At 45.1% G+C, this 19,743-nt stretch overlaps 1 protein-coding gene across 1 annotated transcript in view; it reads right to left on the reverse strand.

Annotated features, from left to right (window-relative positions):
• LOC126259782 (bestrophin-4) overlaps positions 1-19,743 on the reverse strand; it is a 568,776-nt gene that overhangs the window by 278,004 nt on the left and 271,029 nt on the right. Inside the window, exon 3 of the mRNA XM_049956790.1 lies at positions 12,729-12,900. Within this exon, the coding sequence (XP_049812747.1) occupies positions 12,729-12,900 (172 nt within the window). The remainder of the gene's footprint in view (positions 1-12,728; positions 12,901-19,743) is intronic.

The following is a 19,743-nucleotide window of genomic DNA, read 5'->3' on the forward strand; positions in this document are numbered from 1 at the left end:
AACCTGGATTCATCCGAAAAAATGAAGTTTTGCCATTCGTGCACCCAGGTTCGTCGTTCAGTACACCATCGCAGGCACTCCTGTCTGTGACGAGGCGTCAAGGGTAACCGCAGCCATGGTCTCCGCCCTGATAGTCCATGCTGCTGCAAACGTCGTCGAACTGTTCGTGCAGATGGTTGTTGTCTTGCAAACGTTCCCATCTGTTAGCTCAGGGATCGAGACGTGGCTGCACGATCCGTTACAGCCATGCCGATAAGATGCCTGTCATCCCGACTGCTAGTGATACGAGGCCGTTGGGATCCAGCACGGCGTTCCGTATTACCCCCCTGAACCCACCGATTCCATATTCTGCTAACAGTCATTGGATCTCGACCAACTCGAGCACCAATGTCGCGATACGATAAACCGTAATCGTGATAGGCTACAATCCGACCTTTATCAAAGTCGGAAACGTGATGGTAGGCATTCCTGCTCGTTACAGGCATCAGGAGAACGTTTCACCAGGCAACGCCGGTCAACTGCTGTTTGTGTATGAGAAATCGGTTGGAAACACTCCTCATGTCAGCACGTTGTAAGTGTCGCCACCGGCGCCAACGTTGTGTGAATGCTCTGAAAAGCTAATGATTTGTATATCACAGCATCTTGTTCCTGTCGGTTAAATTTCGCATCTGTAGCACGTCATCTTCGTGGTGTAGCAATTTTAATGGCCAGTAGTGTAAAAAATGACAGTCGATAAACAAATCCGGAATACCAACATCTCTACGCCAATGTAATGATATCCAGTAAGAGGCGTCCGGATTCTTTTGACCAGATAGAGTAGTTTTTGAAAAATTTTGCGTGGTTGTGAAGTGTTGCGAGAAATGGAGGACTTGACGGCATGCACGTTGAGGTGAGGTGAAATCCGTATGGGTAGAAAGCAATCAAGCCGGGGCGCGTTCCTTCACGTGCCGCTCCGCTCCGCGCAGGCGCCTGGCTGCTGGCGCCGCGCTGCGTGGGCGTGGCCCGCCGGGATGACTGGCTGACGAGGCGCCGAGATGCCGCACTCCAGCAGACGGGCCACACGCGGCCGAAATAGCCGGCCGGCCGCCGACTGCCGACCGCCCGCCTGCCAAGAGAAAGGACGAGCCCACTTTCTCCGCGGTCGCGCGGCGACACCCTCCGCCCGCGACACGCCACACCTGCGTGCTTCCGTGCGCGCCTTACTCGACTCCGCTGGACCGTATGCCATTGCGACCGCCACTCGTCTGCGGTTGGAAACAGGAGCCACGAGGCGTCAGTGTGATGTAATACTTGTGAGTGGAAGAAACAGGCTTCACGGATGTGTAAATAACAGGTCAGGTAAACTGCTCAGTGAAGTTTAGCGACACCCGCGTTATTTGCAATTGTTCGTCATGATCTTCCCATGTTGTCTTACTACTTTCTTCTATACTGAAGCGGCAAAGAAACTGGTACACCTGCCTATTATCGTGTACTGCCCCACGAGCACGAAGAAGCGCCGCAACAAGACGTGGCATGGACTCTACTAATGTCTGAAATAGTGCTGGACGGAGTTGGCATCACGAATCCTACAGGGCTGTCCATAAATCCGTAAGAGTACGGAGGGGATGGAGACCTCTTCTGAATAGCACGTTGAAAGACATTCCGTATATGCTCGATAATGTTCATTTCTGGGTAGTTTGGTGGGCAGCGGACGTGTTTAAACTCAGAAGAGTGTTCCTGGAGCCACTCTGTAGCACAATTCTAGACGTGTGGGGTGTCGCATTGTCTTGCTGGGATTGCCCAAGTCCGACATGAATGGATGCACGTGATCAGAAAGGTTGCTTATGTACGTTTCGCCTGTCACAATCTTATCTAGACGCGTTAGGGGTCCCATATCACTCAAACTGCACCCCCCCCCATCCCCCCCCCACCCCACACACACACCGTTACAGCGCCTCCACCAGCTTTAACTGTCCCTTCTTCACATGCAGGGACCATGGATTCATGAGGTTGTCTCCATACCTGCAGACGTCCATCTGCTTGATAAATTTGAAACGAGAACTGTCTGGCCAGGCAACGTGTTTCCAGCCATCAACAGTCCAATGTCGGTTTTGCAGGACCCAGGCAAAGCGTAAAGCTTTGTATCGTGCTATCATCAAGGGTACGTGAGAGGGCCTTCGGTACCGAAAGCCCATATCAATAGTGTTTCGTTGAATGGTGATGGGTATAACAACACCGCACCCGGAAAGAACTTTTTGGTAGAAACGTTTATATTTTACATACATCGATCTCTAAATTTCTCAGCTACTCCCGGAGAGTAAATAACCACAACAACGAAGGCTCCCGAAATTTCCAAGGAAGCCTAGAAATTACACACTGTGGTACAAGCACAGTACTTCTCAATCTCTTGAGTGCGGCCTACCATTCACGAACTCACAGCACTTGCTGCCAGCAACCAACCAGAAATGGTTCGAGTGTCGACAACGAGGATGGGCACACCACAGTAATTCAGTGAGGAACACAGAAATTGGAAGAAGCTTCATTAAGTAATGAGAGACAGAAAGACTGACTGTCCGAAAATCGGTGAAAAGGAGTAAATGAAAGAACATTCCCCTTATAACCATGCTCGTATTCCCGTTAACTGTAGAGTTGTGTTTTCAGTCGTAGGGCTACGTGAAATACTGGAAATGGTGAGAGCACTTAGATTCTGTATCGTGTAAATAATAATACTGTCAAAGTTGTGAAAGTTTGCTGCTGTTATACTTCTTAAGTCAGTGCCGTCACCAACTTACTTCTTTTACTTATTTTTGGACGAATTCTTTTAAAAAAAATGGTTCAAATGGCCTTGAGCAATATGGAACTCAATATCTGAGGTCATCAGTCCCCTAGAACTTAGAACTACTTAAACCTAACTAACCTAAGGACATCACACACATCCATGCCCGAGGCAGGATTCGAACCTGCGACCGTAGCGGTCGCGCGGTTCCAGACTGTAGCGCCTATAACCGCTCGGCGAATTCTTTTCAAATGCTGTATTTTTCTGAACTGCAGGTTCTAAGAAGTTATAGTTAAGCGATGTAGTAAGCTATGCCCTGAACAAATTATTATTGTTTATATTAAAATATTTTTATACATTTTATTACTATTATTAAAATTCTGGGCATCTGCGGCACGTTAAAGTTAGGGATTACGGGGCTGGAGACAGCAACCAGTGCATATTGCCAATTTACGACGAGAAGTGTGTCACCACTGGAAGCTACCCGCCGAATGACAAACCACAGCGACTTATTCGACCAATCAATACTTATCGTGAGACACAAAAACTGGTTGTGTGCCACTTAGACTCACTGGTTGGAGGCCAACCATGACAAAACTATTCTACAAGGCGAGCAAGATACTTGACAATGGTGAAATATCATCAGGCTTAAAAAGTTGCAGGTGCTGACAGGTGTTGAATATTTCCTAAACATCAGTTTAATTAGTTATGGTTATTTCCAGAATAAGGGAAAAACTGATAAAGGCGACCTTGGGGGACATCAGATTGCCTTCTGGAGAACTGTAGGAACACCCGAAGCAATACTAAATATACGGCTTGTCTTAAAAGATATGTTGAGATAGGCAAACTCACATTTATAACATTTGTACATTTAGACAAAGCTTTTGACTTTATTAAATGGAATACGTAAGCTGAAATTCTTCAGGTAACAGTATAAAATACAAGGAGGGAGAGGTTATTTAAAAATTTGGCAAAAAGCAGAATGTGCTTATAAGAGACGAAGCAGGTAAAAGGGATGCAGTGATTGAAAATGTAGTGAGACCTGGTTGTAGTCTGGCCCCGGTGGTGTTCAATCTGACCATTGAACAAGCATAAAAAAAAAAACGAGGAGAAATTTGGAAATGGAATTCAAGTTAAGGGAGAGGAAATATGATAGGAATGGACAGCGTCCGTTTGATAGAGGAATCGACCTATTTCCCGTCGTTGTCAGATCAGAATTGCTATTGGGTATGTAAAGATCTTGCCATCGATCGGACATAAGCCGTAAGATTCCTTCTATCTTCCTGTATTATCGGTGGAACAATACGGAGACAGGGGGTGAGCGTCAGTTGTTTCGAAACTGATCGGTTACTTTTTACACCGGTTGGAAACAAGAGTTGCGACTAGCGTCCTGCGTATTCCTTTCTCTGTATTACTGCACATTACATACGACTGTCCAGATTGGTACTTTCACCCACTTTGCGTCTTCTACACATGTCCTAGCCAGAAAAATTATTCAGCACATTGGTTTCTGTTTCTTGATGTGAAGCCTTAAGAAACTTACTTGCGAGTGGGCTGAGGCTCTCAATGTTACTGAGTGAAGAGGTCAAGTTGCAAATAAGGATGAAAACGGGTTTTGATAAATGAAACGACGTAGTAGACAAATCCATGAACTGCTAACATTCAATAAATCTACATCTACATGGATACTCTGCAAATCACACTTAAGTGCCTGGCAGAAGGTGCTTGTTCGAACGACTTTACGTAAAACACTCAACAAAGTAAACTTCCTATTTACACATTCTACTCTGCATTGCTCTCAGAGAAGCGATACATTTAAATATTTACATAGACGGCGCGCAGCTAAGTGGCTAAATGTGCCTCCCGCCTACCACCGTTGCAACTAGCCTCTCTAACTGGACGCGCTCACTCGACCCTCACCAGGACTGTTACTACTATAGTCAGCCCGAAACACTGCGCTCGGTTCACACAGTTGGCGCGCAGAAGGCGCTTCGTTTGCGTTATGTAGTATTAAAGTCATTAAAAAATAGAATTAATGAAAATAATCTCAATTTTGTATGACGCCTTACTACTGAGGACCACTGTATTAAATGTTAATCAAGTCAGAACATAAATACTTAAAAAAATTAATAAACACCTCTTACATCAACTAAAATTTACATACTAAATTACTATGTGAGGATTGGGAGCGAATAAAATGTCTCACACAGCCAGGAATGTCAATTGTTTGTTGTTGTGGTCTTCATTCAAGAGATTGGTTTGATGCAGCTCTCCATGCTACTCTATCCTCTGCAAGCTTCTTCATCTCCCAGTACCTACTGCAACCTACATCCTTCTGAATCTGTTTAGTGTATTCATCTCTTGGTCTCCCTCTACGATTTTTACCCTCCACGCTCCCTCCAATACTGAATTGGTGATCCCTTGATGTCTCAGAACATGTCCTACCAACCGATCCCTTCTTCTGGTCAAGTTGTGCCACAAATTTCTCTTCTCCTCAGTACTATTCAGTACCTCCTCATTAGTTATGTGATCTACCCATCTAATCTTCAGCATTCTTCTGTAGCACCACATTTCGAAAGCTTCTATTCTCTTCTTGTCTAAACTATTTATCGTCCATACAAATATTTTCAGAAACGATTTCCTGACACTTAACTCTATACTCGATGTTAACAGATTTCTCTTCTTCAGAAACGCTTTCCTTGCCCTTGCCAGTCTACATTTTATATCCTCTCTACTTCGACCATCATGAGTTATTTTGGTGCCCAAATAGCAAAACTCATTTACTACTTCAAGCATCTCATTTCCTTATCTAATTCCCGCAGCATCATCCGATTTAATTCGACTACATTCCATTATCCTCGTTTTGCTTTTGTTGATGTTCATCTTATATCCTCCTTTCAAGACACTGTCCATTCCGTTCAACTGCTCTTCCAGGTCCTTTGCTGTCTCTGACAGAGTTATAATGTCATCGGCGAACCTCAATGTTTTTATTTCCTCTCCATGGATTCCTACACCGAATTTTCTTTTGTTTCCGAATGTCAATTATAAATCTGAAATTATTCGCTGTCCTTGTCTGTCTCCTATGCTCGCACTGAGACATGGCCGCTGTGCACGTCTGGAATATTCGGATGGGCGATGTACACTGTCCAATCACATTGATGTGACCACCTGTCAAAGGCCGAAATAACCACCTTTTGTAGCGCGGATCGGTGAGAAAGGTACAGGAAAAGTGTTAATGAGTTTCTGGAAGGTACCGACAAGGATGTGGAGGCATGCCGACTCCAGTGCCGGGACAGATCCGCTAGGTTTCTCGGTTGAGGTTCCATGTCGCGATCAGCCCGATCGAGGTGGTCTCTCAGATTCTCGGCTGGGTTTAAATCCGGGGAGTTTGGTCGTCAGGTGAGTACAGTAGACGCCTCCCGGTGCTCCTCGAACCAACCTCGTACACTGTGGGCTGTCTGACACGTTGCGTATATGCCATCGTGCTGAGGAAGAACAGACTGCATGTAGAGGTGGACATGGTCCCCATGGAGAGATGCATACTTGTGTTGATCCACCCTGCCTACCAGAATGACGAGATCATCCAGGGAATGCCACGAAAACATTCCCCAAACCATAACGATCCTTCCTCCGACCAGGACCCTCCCGACAATTGTTGCAGGGTGTTTCCTTTCACAAGTTTCACGCCGTACACGCCAATGGCCATCTGTGGTCTGAAAAGGCTACCCCTCACCACTGAGTAAACATCCAGTTGCGGTATTGGCGTATAAATTCAGCGCCTACTGTGGAGGGCCGACACGCAGCAACATTCGACGAACGGTCGTTCAGGAGACACTGCTGGTAGCCCCTTGATTCATCTGGGCTGTCAGCTGCTCAACAGTTGCACGTCTATTTGCCAGCACAAGTCTCCGCAGCCGTCGTTCCCCCCCGTCATCTATGGCCCACCGTTACCTCGGCGCCAATTTTGGATAGTGCCATTTTGTCATGCATGGTATAGTTTAAACATGGCGACACGCGAACAGTTTAAAAACTTGGCCGTTACGAAAATGCTTTCCCACTTAGACAGGAAGTCTATGATCATACCCTTTTGGACGTCAGATAAATCACTCCGTTTCCGCATTACGACAACAACTGTACTGTTTTCTGCATCATCCCCCCCCCTCCTCCCCCTACACACACACACAACTGTTATATACCCTACACTGCTAGTGCTGCCACCTGCTGTCTGAGATGTTATCTACGCTGATGTCGAACATAGGCAGTGGTCACAGTGATGTGAATGGAGCCTGTACTACGGTTCGGCGTGACCTGCACGAACTTCTTTCGCAAGGTCGCCCCTCCGTGGCTTCAAGGCCCGCGGGCACAAGCCAGCAGACAACCTCTGGAGTCCAAAGGTCTTTCCGGCCGCGGTCCCATTCACGACGGCAGGTCCTTTCACCAGCGCGGTCTCACCGTACAGCCAGTCACCTACCACCAAACTTAGGCACGGTCTCTGTCCGTCTTTGTTTCCAGGCCTAAAAGTATTGTTAGATAAATCAGACTGTAGTCCGATTACAATTACTTGATAGTCTGTCACCTGCTATTACAGTGCTGCCACATCCGCTGCCGGCTACCTCTCGGTTACAGGCGACACGCAAACATGGCGGATCACTTCACAAACGCTGTTAAACGTGTAACGCGGATCAGTGCTGGAAGAGGCCGCCGCGAGATATGACGGAAATGGGAGATGGCCTGTCGTCTGCTGATTTTAAGTGACCAGTGACTGAACTGCGACGGACGACGCTTTTTGTATCCCTGAATTTAAACTCTTGTCCTAACCTAACCACAACTTCGTGATGTGCACTTTATCCGAGAAAACGTCAATCAACAATCCGCGGCAGTACTAAAATCACGATTACTTTGTTCATGACGTTTAACCTCTACAAGAAAACGCAAGACAGTAAAGTTTCGTAATATGTTTCTCTGCGTAGCCATTTTCCGCAGCAAAATTTCAGTTTCAGCGCTAAAAGCAAACTGTAATTTCTCGCTGTCATTTGTTGCCTGAAATATCCTCACACTGGGCCGCGTGGAATTAGCCGAGCGGTCTAAGGCGCAGCAGTCATGGACTGTGCGGCTGGTCCCGGCGGAGGTTCGAGTCCTCCCTCGGGCATGGGTGTGTGTGTTTGTCCTTAGGATAATTTAGGTTAAGTAGTGTGTAAGCTTAGGGACTGATAAACTTAGCAGTTAAGTCCCGTAAGATTTCACACACTTTTTTTTTTTATCCTCACACCGGTTACACGGGATACCGTGTTACCAACTGACGAGGAGTTCTGATTGGCGCTAGGTTGCTGATTATACGCGACACAAGCGTATTCCAAAGGGAAAAAGGATCATAGGAAGAAAAATAAGAGCAAATGAGAAAAGTCAATACGATGATGAAAATGACGCGGCAAAGTATTAGAAATAAAAAATTACATTTAAACCAATTAATTAGGTAAAAAAGATGATAAAAGTCTTTTGATTAGATTTAGAAAAATAAAAAAATTCACTGCATTTGACGAGATTCGAACTTACGACGTCCCACCACGTCAGGTTTATACACTAACCATTAAGTAATCTACATCTACATCTATACTCCGCGAGCCACCTTACGATGTGTGGCGGAGGGTACTTATTGTACCACTATCTGATCCCCCCTTCCCTGTTCCATTCACGAATTGTGCGTGGGAAGAACGACTGCTTGTAAGTCTCCGTATTTGCTCTAATTTCTCGGATCTTTTCGTTGTGATCATTACGCGAGATATATGTGGGCGGTAGTAATATGTTGCCCATCTCTTCCCGGAATGTGCTCTCTCGTAATTTCGATAATAAACCTCTCCGTATTGCGTAACGCCTTTCTTGAAGTGTCCGCCACTGGAGCTTGTTCAGCATCTCCGTAACGCTCTCGCGCTGACTAAATGTCCCCATGACGAATCGCGCTGCTTTTCGCTGGATCATGTCTATCTCTTCTATTAATCCAACCTGGTAAGGGTCCCATACTGATGAGCAATACTCAAGAATCGGACGAACAAGCGTTTTGTAAGCTACTTCTTTCGTCGATTAGTCACATTTTCTTAGAATTCTTCCTATGAATCTCAACCTGGCGCCTGCTTTTCCCACTATTTGTTTTATGTGATCATTCCACTTCAGATCGCTCCGGATAGTAACTCCTAAGTATTTTACGGTCGTTACCGCTTCCAATGATTTACCACCTATGGCATAATCGTACTGGAATGGATTTCTGCCCCTATGTATGCGCATTATATTACATTTATCTACGTTTAGGGAAAGCTGCCAGCTGTCGCACCATTCATTAATCCTCTGCAGGTCTTCCTGGAGTACGTACGAGTCTTCTGATGTTGCTACTTTCTTGTAGACAACCGTGTCATCTGCAAATAGCCTCACGGAGCTACCGATGTTGTCAACTAAGTCATTTATGTATATTGTAAACAATAAAGGTCCTATCACGCTTCCTTGCGGTACTCCCGAAATTACCTCTACATCTGCAGATTTTGAACCGTTAAGAATGACATGTTGTGTTCTTTCTTCTAGGAAATCCTGAATCCAATCACAAACCTGGTCCGATATTCCGTAAGCTCGTATTTTTTTCACTAAACGTAAGTGCGGAACCGTATCAAATGCCTTCCTGAAGTCCAGGAATACGGCATCAATCTGCTCGCCAGTGTCTACGGCACTGTGAATTTCTTGGACAAATAGGGCGAGCTGAGTTTCACATGATCTCTGTTTGCGGAATCCATGTTGGTTATGATGAAGGAGATTTGTATTATCTAAGAACGTCATAATACGAGAACATAAAACATGTTCCATTATTCTACAACAGATTGACGTAAGCGAAATAGGCCTATAATTATTCGCATCTGATTTATGACCCTTCTTGAAAATGGGAACGACCTGCGCTTTCTTCCAGTCGCTAGGTACTTTACGTTCTTCTAGAGATCTACGATAAATTGCTGATAGAAAGGGGGCAAGTTCTTTAGCATAATCACTGTAGAATCTTACGGGTATCTCGTCTGGTCCGGATGCTTTTCCGCTACTAAGTGATAGCAGTTGTTTTTCAATTCCGATATCGTTTATTTCAATATTTTCCATTTTGGCGTCCGTGCGACGGCTGAAGTCAGGGACCGTGTTACGATTTTCCGCAGTGAAACAGTTTCGGAACACTGAATTCAGTATTTCTGCCTTTCTTCGGTCGTCCTCTGTTTCGGTGCCATCGTGGTTAACGAGTGACTGAATAGGGGATTTAGATCCGCTTACCGATTTTACATATGACCAAAACTTTTTAGGGTTCTTGTTTAGATTGTTTGCCAATGTTTTATGTTCGAATTCGTTGAATGCTTCTCTCATTGCTCTCTTTACGCTCTTTTTCGCTTCGTTCAGCTTTTCCTTATCAGCTATGATTCGACTACTCTTAAACCTATGATGAAGCTTTCTTTGTTTCCGTAGTACCTTTCGTACATGATTGTTATACCACGGTGGATCTTTCCCCTCGCTTTGGACCTTAGTCGGTACGAACTTATCTAAGGCGTACTGGACGATGTTTCTGAATTTTTTCCATTTTTGTTCCACATCCTCTTCCTCAGAAATGAACGTTTGATGGTGGTCACTCAGATATTCTGCGATTTGTGCCCTATCACTCTTGTTAAGCAAATATATTTTCCTTCCTTTCACTACAGAAGATTGTTGTATTTACGACTATGGTGACCCAGTTGCAAAGATTGATTGCAGCAGCCTTCAAAATTTCGGCTTCAAGCAGTGTCATGTAAGCCGATCTCTTTGATTACAATAACTGAACGTGAGGTGCTGAATCGCATCTCGTGCAGATGGATCCAGTACTGTTTAATTAACGCTGTGTATTTCTTAGGATCGGTGTGTGTGTGTGTGTGTGTGTGTGTGTTTTATCGTGTGGTTATCATATGTGATGAGATATTAAACGCAAGGGTCAGACCCAGAATTCGGGAACCAAACACATCAAGAAAAAAGGTGGACAAGGAGTTGGAAGTGAACTGACTAATTGTTATGGCTGTTTGGCAACAGCAAGTGGTTTTGGCGTGACGTTTAGCGCTTTGATTGGAGGAAACCAGCTACAATGCGTTAAGTGTCAATTATCAAGTTATTTTAATTGGACTATAGTTAACAGCTCGTCCCAAATCCTAAGGCTCTGAACAAGGGGTGGCCAAGATTTCGGCCCACGGGCCATGCCCGGGCCCGAGTGCCAAAGCGCTCAGCCTCGCTTCACATTTCCCCCACCGCCACACCGCGCTGTCTGAGCGTGAGGAGGGGGAAGAGAGGAAAACAGCGAAAGCGCCGCATTTAAATGGCAGTACAGTCGTACTGCATACGATCTGGTTTTATTTTCACATTTCTCAATAACATAGATCACAAACAAAATAAGTTTGCAGTAGTAATTAATTATTAATTATTCAGTATAAAATTAATTATTAAGACATAATTTTTATCTGCGGCAACCAGTCGGCATACGGCCAAAAACAGACAATTTCAGAGAGTTTCGCACTCTAGTTACCATGTAATTGTCACTTATTTAGTTACATAACCGGAAAGGTACTTTCACACAAATATGCCGATCAATGTATTCTAGCACTTTTGTAGCCTCATTATGGAGACTTGAAGAATCCATCTGGGAAAAGCGCTGCAGACGTTCTGGACAGTTTTAACTTAAAAAGATTTGTAATCAGAACTAGAATTAACTTGCAGGTCAATCAGCTACATTTGCGCATGTACAGGGGCGCTTTCGACTGAAATGGCAAACGGTCTCGAAAACAGATGTAAGAGTGACAGTGTCCTCAAAACCTTTATGAAACTATCGTAATTCTTGCAAATCCACAATGAATTCTTCACACCTCGCGCTTTCTTTAAGGGCAGTGAGCTTATGGACTGCCTTTGTCAGAATACGTCCTTCTAGAAGTCTATTTTCTTTTTAAATGCATCCATATCAAATCGGAAAGAAGTTACCTTGCAATGTCTTGTATGTTAACTGGGGACCTAGAAACGACGGAGAGGCTCCGTCCCCGCCGCAGCCGCAGTGGTCCACAACCCCACGACGACTACCGCAGTCCACTTCACCCCTTCGCCGCCCCCACACCGAGCCCAGGGTTACTGTTCGGTTCGGACCCGGGTGGACACCCCCGCCCCTCCTTCCCCAGGGAACGTCTCACACCAGACGAGTGTAACCCCTATGTTTGCGTGGTAATGGTGGTGTACGCGTACGTGGAGAACTGGTTTGCGCAGCAATCGGCAACATAGTGTAACTGAGGCGGAATAAGGGGAACCAGCCCGCATTCGCCGAGGCAGATGGAAAATCGCCTAAAAACCATCCACAGACTGGCCGATTCACCGGACCTCGACACAGATCCGTCGGGCGGATTCGTGCCGGGGACCAGGCGCTCCTTACCGCCCGGAAAGCCGTGCGTTAGACCGCGTTGAGTTCAATTAAAATGCGAAGTCTGCAATCCATTCCAGATGTACTAATTTTCGTTCCTGCACCCCTTTCTCCTTCATAAATTCAATAATAGTGGCACAAAGACGATTCTTCTGCTGGGTATACAAATAGTCCCTAGCTCATGGGCTATCCAAAAACATTTGACCCTACCTATCAATCACCGACAGAACTCGATTATTTGAGTCGTGGAAGATTTTCCAGTACGTTTTTAAGCGCGGCGTTTTGGAACATATTAGGTACGCATGTTGTCGCATGCATACAGATAAGCCCGTGAGATATAGCCATTTGAAATGGGGCCACCTTGACTCAACCGGTGTTCCAGCGTTTAAGAGCGCGCGCGGCGGACGACAAGCAAGGCTACCCTGCCGCTCATGTCTACTGCCAGAGGCGTGATGTTCTGTCTACTCCGCTTGCGGTACAACACTAGTGCCGCCTGCAGCGGAAGGCACGTGGAGCTGGGACACAGATGGTACTTACGACGCCGGGGATGGCGGCGCTGACGAAGAGCGCCAGGGAGTCTGGCCAGGGCAGCAGGCGGTACTGCTCCCACCAGCGCTTCACGATCATGCTCACGTAGAAGCCGAGCACGAACGACATCGGGATGCTCTCGCTTTGCTGCGCGAAGTAGTTCCGCACCTTCTCGAACGTCCTGCACAGACAAAACAACCATATCAGCGCCGGAACGAAACATCCGTAACCAGCAACACAACGAAATATTCTCCACAGTGCCCAATTTTAATTCGGCATGGCTAATGCTCAGGGCAACGAAAACTTAGGGGTACTATGCAATTAGTGTTTGCTTTTGTTATACACTGAAGCGCTGAAGGAACTGGTGCTGGCATGCGTAATCAAATACAGTGATACGTAAACAGGCAGAATACGGCGCTGCGGTCGACAACACCTACATAAGACAACGGTTACTGCTGCTACAATGGCCGGTTATCAAGATTTAAGTGAGCTTGAACGTGGTGTTAAAGTCAGCGCACGAGCGATGGGACACAGCATCTCCGAGGTAGCGATGAAGTGGGGATTTTCCCGTACGACCATTTCACGAGTGTACCGTGAATATTAGAAAAAAGATCCCGCAAGAACGGGACCAACGACGACCGAAGAGAATCGTTCAGCTTGGCAAAAGTGCAACACTTCAGCAAATTGCTGAAGACTTCGATTAAGTTCTAAGTTCTAGGGGACTGATATCCTCAGATGTTAAGTCCCATAGTGATCAGAGCCATCTGAACCATTTTCTGGTTGTACGATAGAAAATAAGTACCCCTTTTGGCTGATAATCTCGAATGTTTATTCGGCAAATACGACACTACACTGATGCGCTAAATAAACTGGTATAGACACGCGTATTCCGATACAGAGATATATAAACAGGCAAAATATGGCACAACGGCCGGTAACGCCCGTGTAAATGACAAGTGTGTGGCGCAGTTGTTAAATCGGTTACTGCTGCTACAATGGCTGGTTATCAACGTGGTGTTATAGCCGGCGCACGAGCGGTGGGACACAGCGTCTCCGACGTAGCGATGACCTGGGGATTTTCCCGTACGACCATTTCACAAGTGTCCCGTGAATGTCAGGAATCCGGTAAAACATCGAAACTCCGACATCGCTGCGGTCGGAAAAAGATCCTGCAAGAATGGGACCAACGACGACTGAAGAGAATCGTTCAAAGTGACAGAAGTGCAACCCTTCAGCAAATTGCTGCAGATTTCACTGCTAGGCCATCAGCAAGTGTCAGCGTGCGAACCATTCAATGAAACATCATCAATATGACCTTTCGGAGCCTAAGGCCCATTCGCGCAACCTTGATGACTACACGACACAAAGCTTTACGCCCGTCAACAGCGACATTGGAATGCTGGTGACCGGAAACATGCTGCCTGGTTGGACGAGTCTAGTTTCAAATTGTATCGAGCAGATGGATGTGTAAAGGTATGGAGGCAATGTCATGAATCCATGGATACTGAATGTCAGCAGGGGACTGTTGAAGCTAGTGAAGGCAGCGTAATGATGTGGAGTGTATGCAGTTGGACTGATATGAGACCTCTGAAACGTTTACATACAACTCTGACAAGTGACACGTGCGTAAGAATCCTTTCTGATCACCTGCATCCATTCATGTCCATTGTGCATTCCGACGGACTTGAGCAATTCCAGCAGAACAATGCGACACCCCACACGTTCAGAATTGGTACAGAGTGGCTCCGGGAACAATCTTGTGAGTTTAAACACTTCCGCTGGCCACCAAACTCTCCATTCATGAACGTTATTGAGCGTATCTGGGATGCCTTGCAACATGCTGTTCAGAAAAGATCGCTGCAGGATTCATGGTGTCAGTTCCCTCCAGCACTACTTCAGACATTAATCGAGTCCATGCTACGTCGTGTTGCAGCACTTCTGCGTGCTCGCGGGGGACCTACACGACATTATGCAGGTGTCCCAGTTTCTTTGGCTCTTTAGTGTATACACAATTCAAATTTTCAACTTGTTTGAGGCCCTGTTCTTTCTATTTCTGTAGCGGGAATCCAATATTGTAATATATAATATTGGAAGCCAAGATCACTTGCTGTGAAATAACTTATTTCATGACCAGTTTCGACAGTAACTAGCTGTCCTCCTCAGAGTTTAGATCTCCCAGAAATTTAACTTCATACCAGTATAGTCGACATACTGTGAACATGCTCTAATTATAGCAATACAGCTCCACACTAATTCGTCAAATATATAAAACATGGTAAATAAAATATCTATAGCTCCAATAAGGAGCATACGAGCAAAACCAGGTAATAGGTAATCTTTACTAGTGTACATGTTTTCGCTCCTGTACTCCTTATTGTGCTATGGCTATGTCATTTAGCATATTTTATATATTCGAGAAACTAGTGTGGAGCTGCATTATTATAATTGAATCATGTTCTCAGTAAGTCGACGAGACTGAGAGCTAGTTACTGTCGAAATTGGTCATGAAGTAAACTGTTTCACAACAAGTGATCTTGGCGTCAAATATCACGCATTTCTGGACAGTGCCAGTCTCCTTATCCCTAACACCGCACTTTCTTCGGTAATATGTTCTACGGCTCTTATCTTCTACTCCAACTTTGCGAACCATGAATGCCTACGCACAGAATCCACAAAGATGGAACGACAAAATTTTTTTTCGACAATGCACTGTGACGAGGGCTGATATCTACGACCTTTTTTTACACTGGTATATGTGCAACAACGCAAATGAGTCACGTCTGGTCGCCTAGCGTAAACTGTGTTCCTGGAAACAGAAATATCACGTGATCGAATCCCGGTCGGTCCACGGATTTCTTTAGCCTGCCTTTGCCTGGCCTTTACCTCTCAATCATGTGAGGATTCGCCAGGAACGACACGTTGTTCTGGTTCCACGTCAAACTATAGGTCCCCTTTCCCCGGTTGGATAACTGAGGGCCGGCCGGAGTGGCCAAGCGGTTCTAGGCGCTACAGTCTGGAACCGCGCGACCGCTACGGTCGCAGGTTCGAATCCTGCCTCGGGCATGGATGTGTGTGATGTCCTTAGGTTAGTTAGGTTTAAGTAGTTCTAAGTTCTAGGGCACTGATGACCATAGATGTTAAGTCCCATAGTGCTCAGAGCCATGTCAACCATTTTCAACAACAATCACACTGATTACGTGTGCCAAGTTGTTAATGTGTGTGAGATGTGGAGCCAGTAATTCATTCCAGAAACGACAAAATAATCAAAACAACGCGTGGAAGCCGGTGATCCTTGGCCAAAATGACGCATTCTATTTCTTCTATCACAAAGGTCACAACGTTTTATGCCAACTTTACCGTAAATCTAACCTTGCTTCGAAATATTCTCCCGTTTTCTTCAAAGGTTGTATCTCGCAGATGTAGCTACCAGTCCCGACAGAACAACGCAATTCAAGGGGAACTATCTAAAATGGACAAATTCAAGAGATAGAAACGAACTACAAATAATCAATGTAGACAAGGGAATTTTGCTACTTTGGAAGAACAGTAACACAACAAACGAAGCAAAGACGACACAAAAAGCAAACTAGCACACGCAAAGAGAGCATTCCCGACCGAGGGAAGACTGCTAGTATCAAACATGGCCCTTAACATGAGGAAACAATTTCTGAGAATGTGTGTTTAGAGCACAGCATTGCACAGAAGTGAATCATGAACTGTGGAAAACTGGAGAAGAATAGAACGAGAATGTTTGAGATGTGGTGATACACAGGGATGTTTACAATTAAATAGACTGATAAGATACAGATTGAAGGTAGTCTTTGCGGAATCGATGAAGAAAGGAACATGTGGAAAACGATGACAAGAAGTACGGGTAGGGTAATAGCACATGTGTTAAAGAGATCAGGAAACTACTTCATGGTACTAAAGGGAGTCTAGAAATTAAAAACTGTAGACAGTGACAGAAATTGGAATAGACCCAAAAATAATTAAGGACGAGGGGAACAACTGCTACTCTCAGATCAATAAGTTGGCACAGGAGAGGAATTAGTGGCGGGTCGTATCAATCCAGTCAGAAGATTGTTGATACAAAAATGAAAGTAAGAGAGAAGTAAACATCCACCTGGGTAACTCTCCTTCCTGTTTCACAAGTCACTCGTAATTGTATGCAACTGGCTTCGAGAGTCTTACTCCAACTTACGACGCAACACCATTTATTGTAGCGCTTTATGTTGCAAATCTCACTTACGCTACAAACACCCACAGAGCATGGCATCGAAAAGAGGTAAATAGGTAAAGGTGTTGCGTTCTCGGAAACAAGTTGTAAGACTTTCACTCGAGCGTAAAATATTTGTCCTAGACCCACTCAGATAAAACACGCTGTCCTGCAAACTTATCATCGATATGCGAGACAGAGAGAAACCATGTTCTTGCTTTCAAACGTAACGTGGATGACGCCTGTTTTAAATCAATCATACTATTTGTGCTTCTAAAAGAAGTCAGAGCTTTTAGGCGTTCTCAAATGACATCTCCTATAATGTTCCATTATCATGTATCATAGGTTACGTGTTTGAAGTAGAATCGGAGAAACGTACTCGCCAGATAGTAATTGCCTGTAGAGTGCACCCGTAATGAGTTAACCAACTTTTCTAGGCTGTATATTGTTCTTAGCTGCAGAAAATATAATTCAGTAGGGCTACACTTCATTTTACTTATGAGGCAATCAATGTTAGAATATACTCGTATTTTACATATTTAACAGATATATGACAGAACTGTAAGACAAAGACTTTAGCTGCACACACAACAGAGAGAAGAAATTTATTCCATCTTCTTACAACTCACTCAGAAAAAGAGCTCACTGCTCTGAAATGTTCACTTTTCTTAAGAAGTTTGCACATAGGGAAGATACAAATTACAAACCAGACTAGAACATTAAGCTGGTAAAGATACTTGCAGGACATTTTCTGCAAACAATAAATGTTTTCGAAACTCCTGGCAGATTAAAATTTTGTGCCGGACCGGGACTCGAAACCGGTATCTTGGCTTTGAGGAGAATGCTCTTACCGACTGAACTATTCAGGTACAACTCAGGACCCGTCCACCGACAGTACCTCATTTCCTATCGCCCGAACTTCACACAGTTCTCCAGCACGTCTTGTGGGACTAGCACTCCTGGGAGAGAAGAAATTGCAGGCTTTAAATCTGCCAGGAAATATAACAGCGCAAATATCCTTGGAAAGTGAAAGATTCATTCCCCTAGCCTGCGGCTGTCATTTCTCAGCAGTATATCCTTTCTTCCAAGAGTGTTAGCCCCACTTGGTATGCAGCAGTGTGAAGTTCGGAATGTTGCGCAGAGATACGGTGGATGGTTCGTCAGCCGTGCTTGGATAGCTCAGTCGGTAAGAATACTTTCCGCAAAAGCCAAAGCTCCGGTTCGAGTCTCGGTCTGGCATGCAGTAAAATCTGCCAGGAAGTTTTATAATAGTGCACCATTGCTGATGAAAGGTTAATTCTGGAACAGAGTTTTGCTATCTGAATGTACCGTAATAGCAGCATTTTAACTTAAGTGCGCAAAGAAAAGGAAGCACAAGAAAAGCGCATGACAACCTAAATCCTGATTACCGGAGAGACATTTCAAGAAACCTCGTTAGAAACAAAAATGCAGCGTTTCAACCGCCTCTTCGCTTTTGTTATGAAATTATAAATGCCGTGCTTTGGAAGGCATGTATACGTATTTCTGTGTAGGTTTTCCGTTACTCTTCTCTAACACAAGAATTCATGTCTAAGCCAGTGTTTCCACGTACTGTTGTAGGACAGACATCCGAACTTCTTATCTGCAACGCTACCAGTACACCCTGCGACGCCGATCGATTCAACGTCCTGGAACGCAGCGGAGACGTGGCCGATGTGGCACTTCCAGATAACGTCGCCGCTTCTTTGCGACTGTGCTAGGAATATCTCTTTAACTGCCGAACTCGTCGCATACTTCGCGTGTGAGTGATGGTCACTTCCCGTGAAACAACATGAGTCACTCTTACACTTCCTGCCGGTTGTTTCTAGCAGAGTGACACCGTCCTACTGCGTCTCGAATACATGCAGAAATACTCAAGGCGCACTAACTTCTCTAATTTCATTAAACAATATTCCTCAACGGATGCTACTTTAACGTGTGGCTTTTCGTACGTTTTGATACAAGAAATCGATAAACAATTACTGCTACTTATCGTTAGTTAGAATCTTCCTTACAGATTATTACGAGGGTGAGTCAAATGAAAACCTTAAATTTGTAATAACAAAGCGAAATTTCGCTCCGTTACCCTGTAAGTTGGTAAGCATGCTACAAACAGCGTGCAGAATGGCCTGTAGGTGGCACCGTAGTTCAGATGTACACATGCCGTCGCAGTATCAGTATAAAGATGGCCGCCCTACTTGCGACTTGCGCCAGGGAAGAACAGCGTTCTGTTATTCGGTTTTTGCGTAGTGAAGGTGTGAAACCTTTTGAAATTCATCGACGAATGAAGGTTCAGTATGGTGATGCATGTTTGTCACAGCAGTAAGTCTACGAATAGAGTAGGAAGTTCGCAAATGGTGTGACTTCAGTGGAAGATGCTCCTAGTCCAGGTCAGGCACAACGAGTTGTGACTCCACAGGACATTGCAGCAGTTGAAGCCATAGTGAAGGAAAACCGCCGAGTGACACTGAATGACACTGCAGCATATTTACAGATTAGTCATGGGTCAGCACACCACATTGTGCATGATGTGCTCCAGTTTCACAAAGTGTGTGCAAGATGGGGTGCCACGGCAGCTGACTCCTGAAATGAGAGAACGACGTCTTGATGCTTGTGAAGAACTTCTTCGGCACTTTGAACGAGAAGGTGATGGCTTCCTTGCAAGAATCGTTACTGGGGACGAAACCTGGGTTCACTTACACCAACCGGAAACGAAGAGAGCGAGCAAGGAATGGCGCCATTCCTCATCACCAAAACCAAAGAAGTTTCGAACAGAAGCATCAGCAGGGA

The sequence above is a fragment of the Schistocerca nitens genome, chromosome 5, assembly GCF_023898315.1.
Source record: "Schistocerca nitens isolate TAMUIC-IGC-003100 chromosome 5, iqSchNite1.1, whole genome shotgun sequence".
Lineage (NCBI taxonomy): Eukaryota > Metazoa > Arthropoda > Insecta > Orthoptera > Acrididae > Schistocerca > Schistocerca nitens.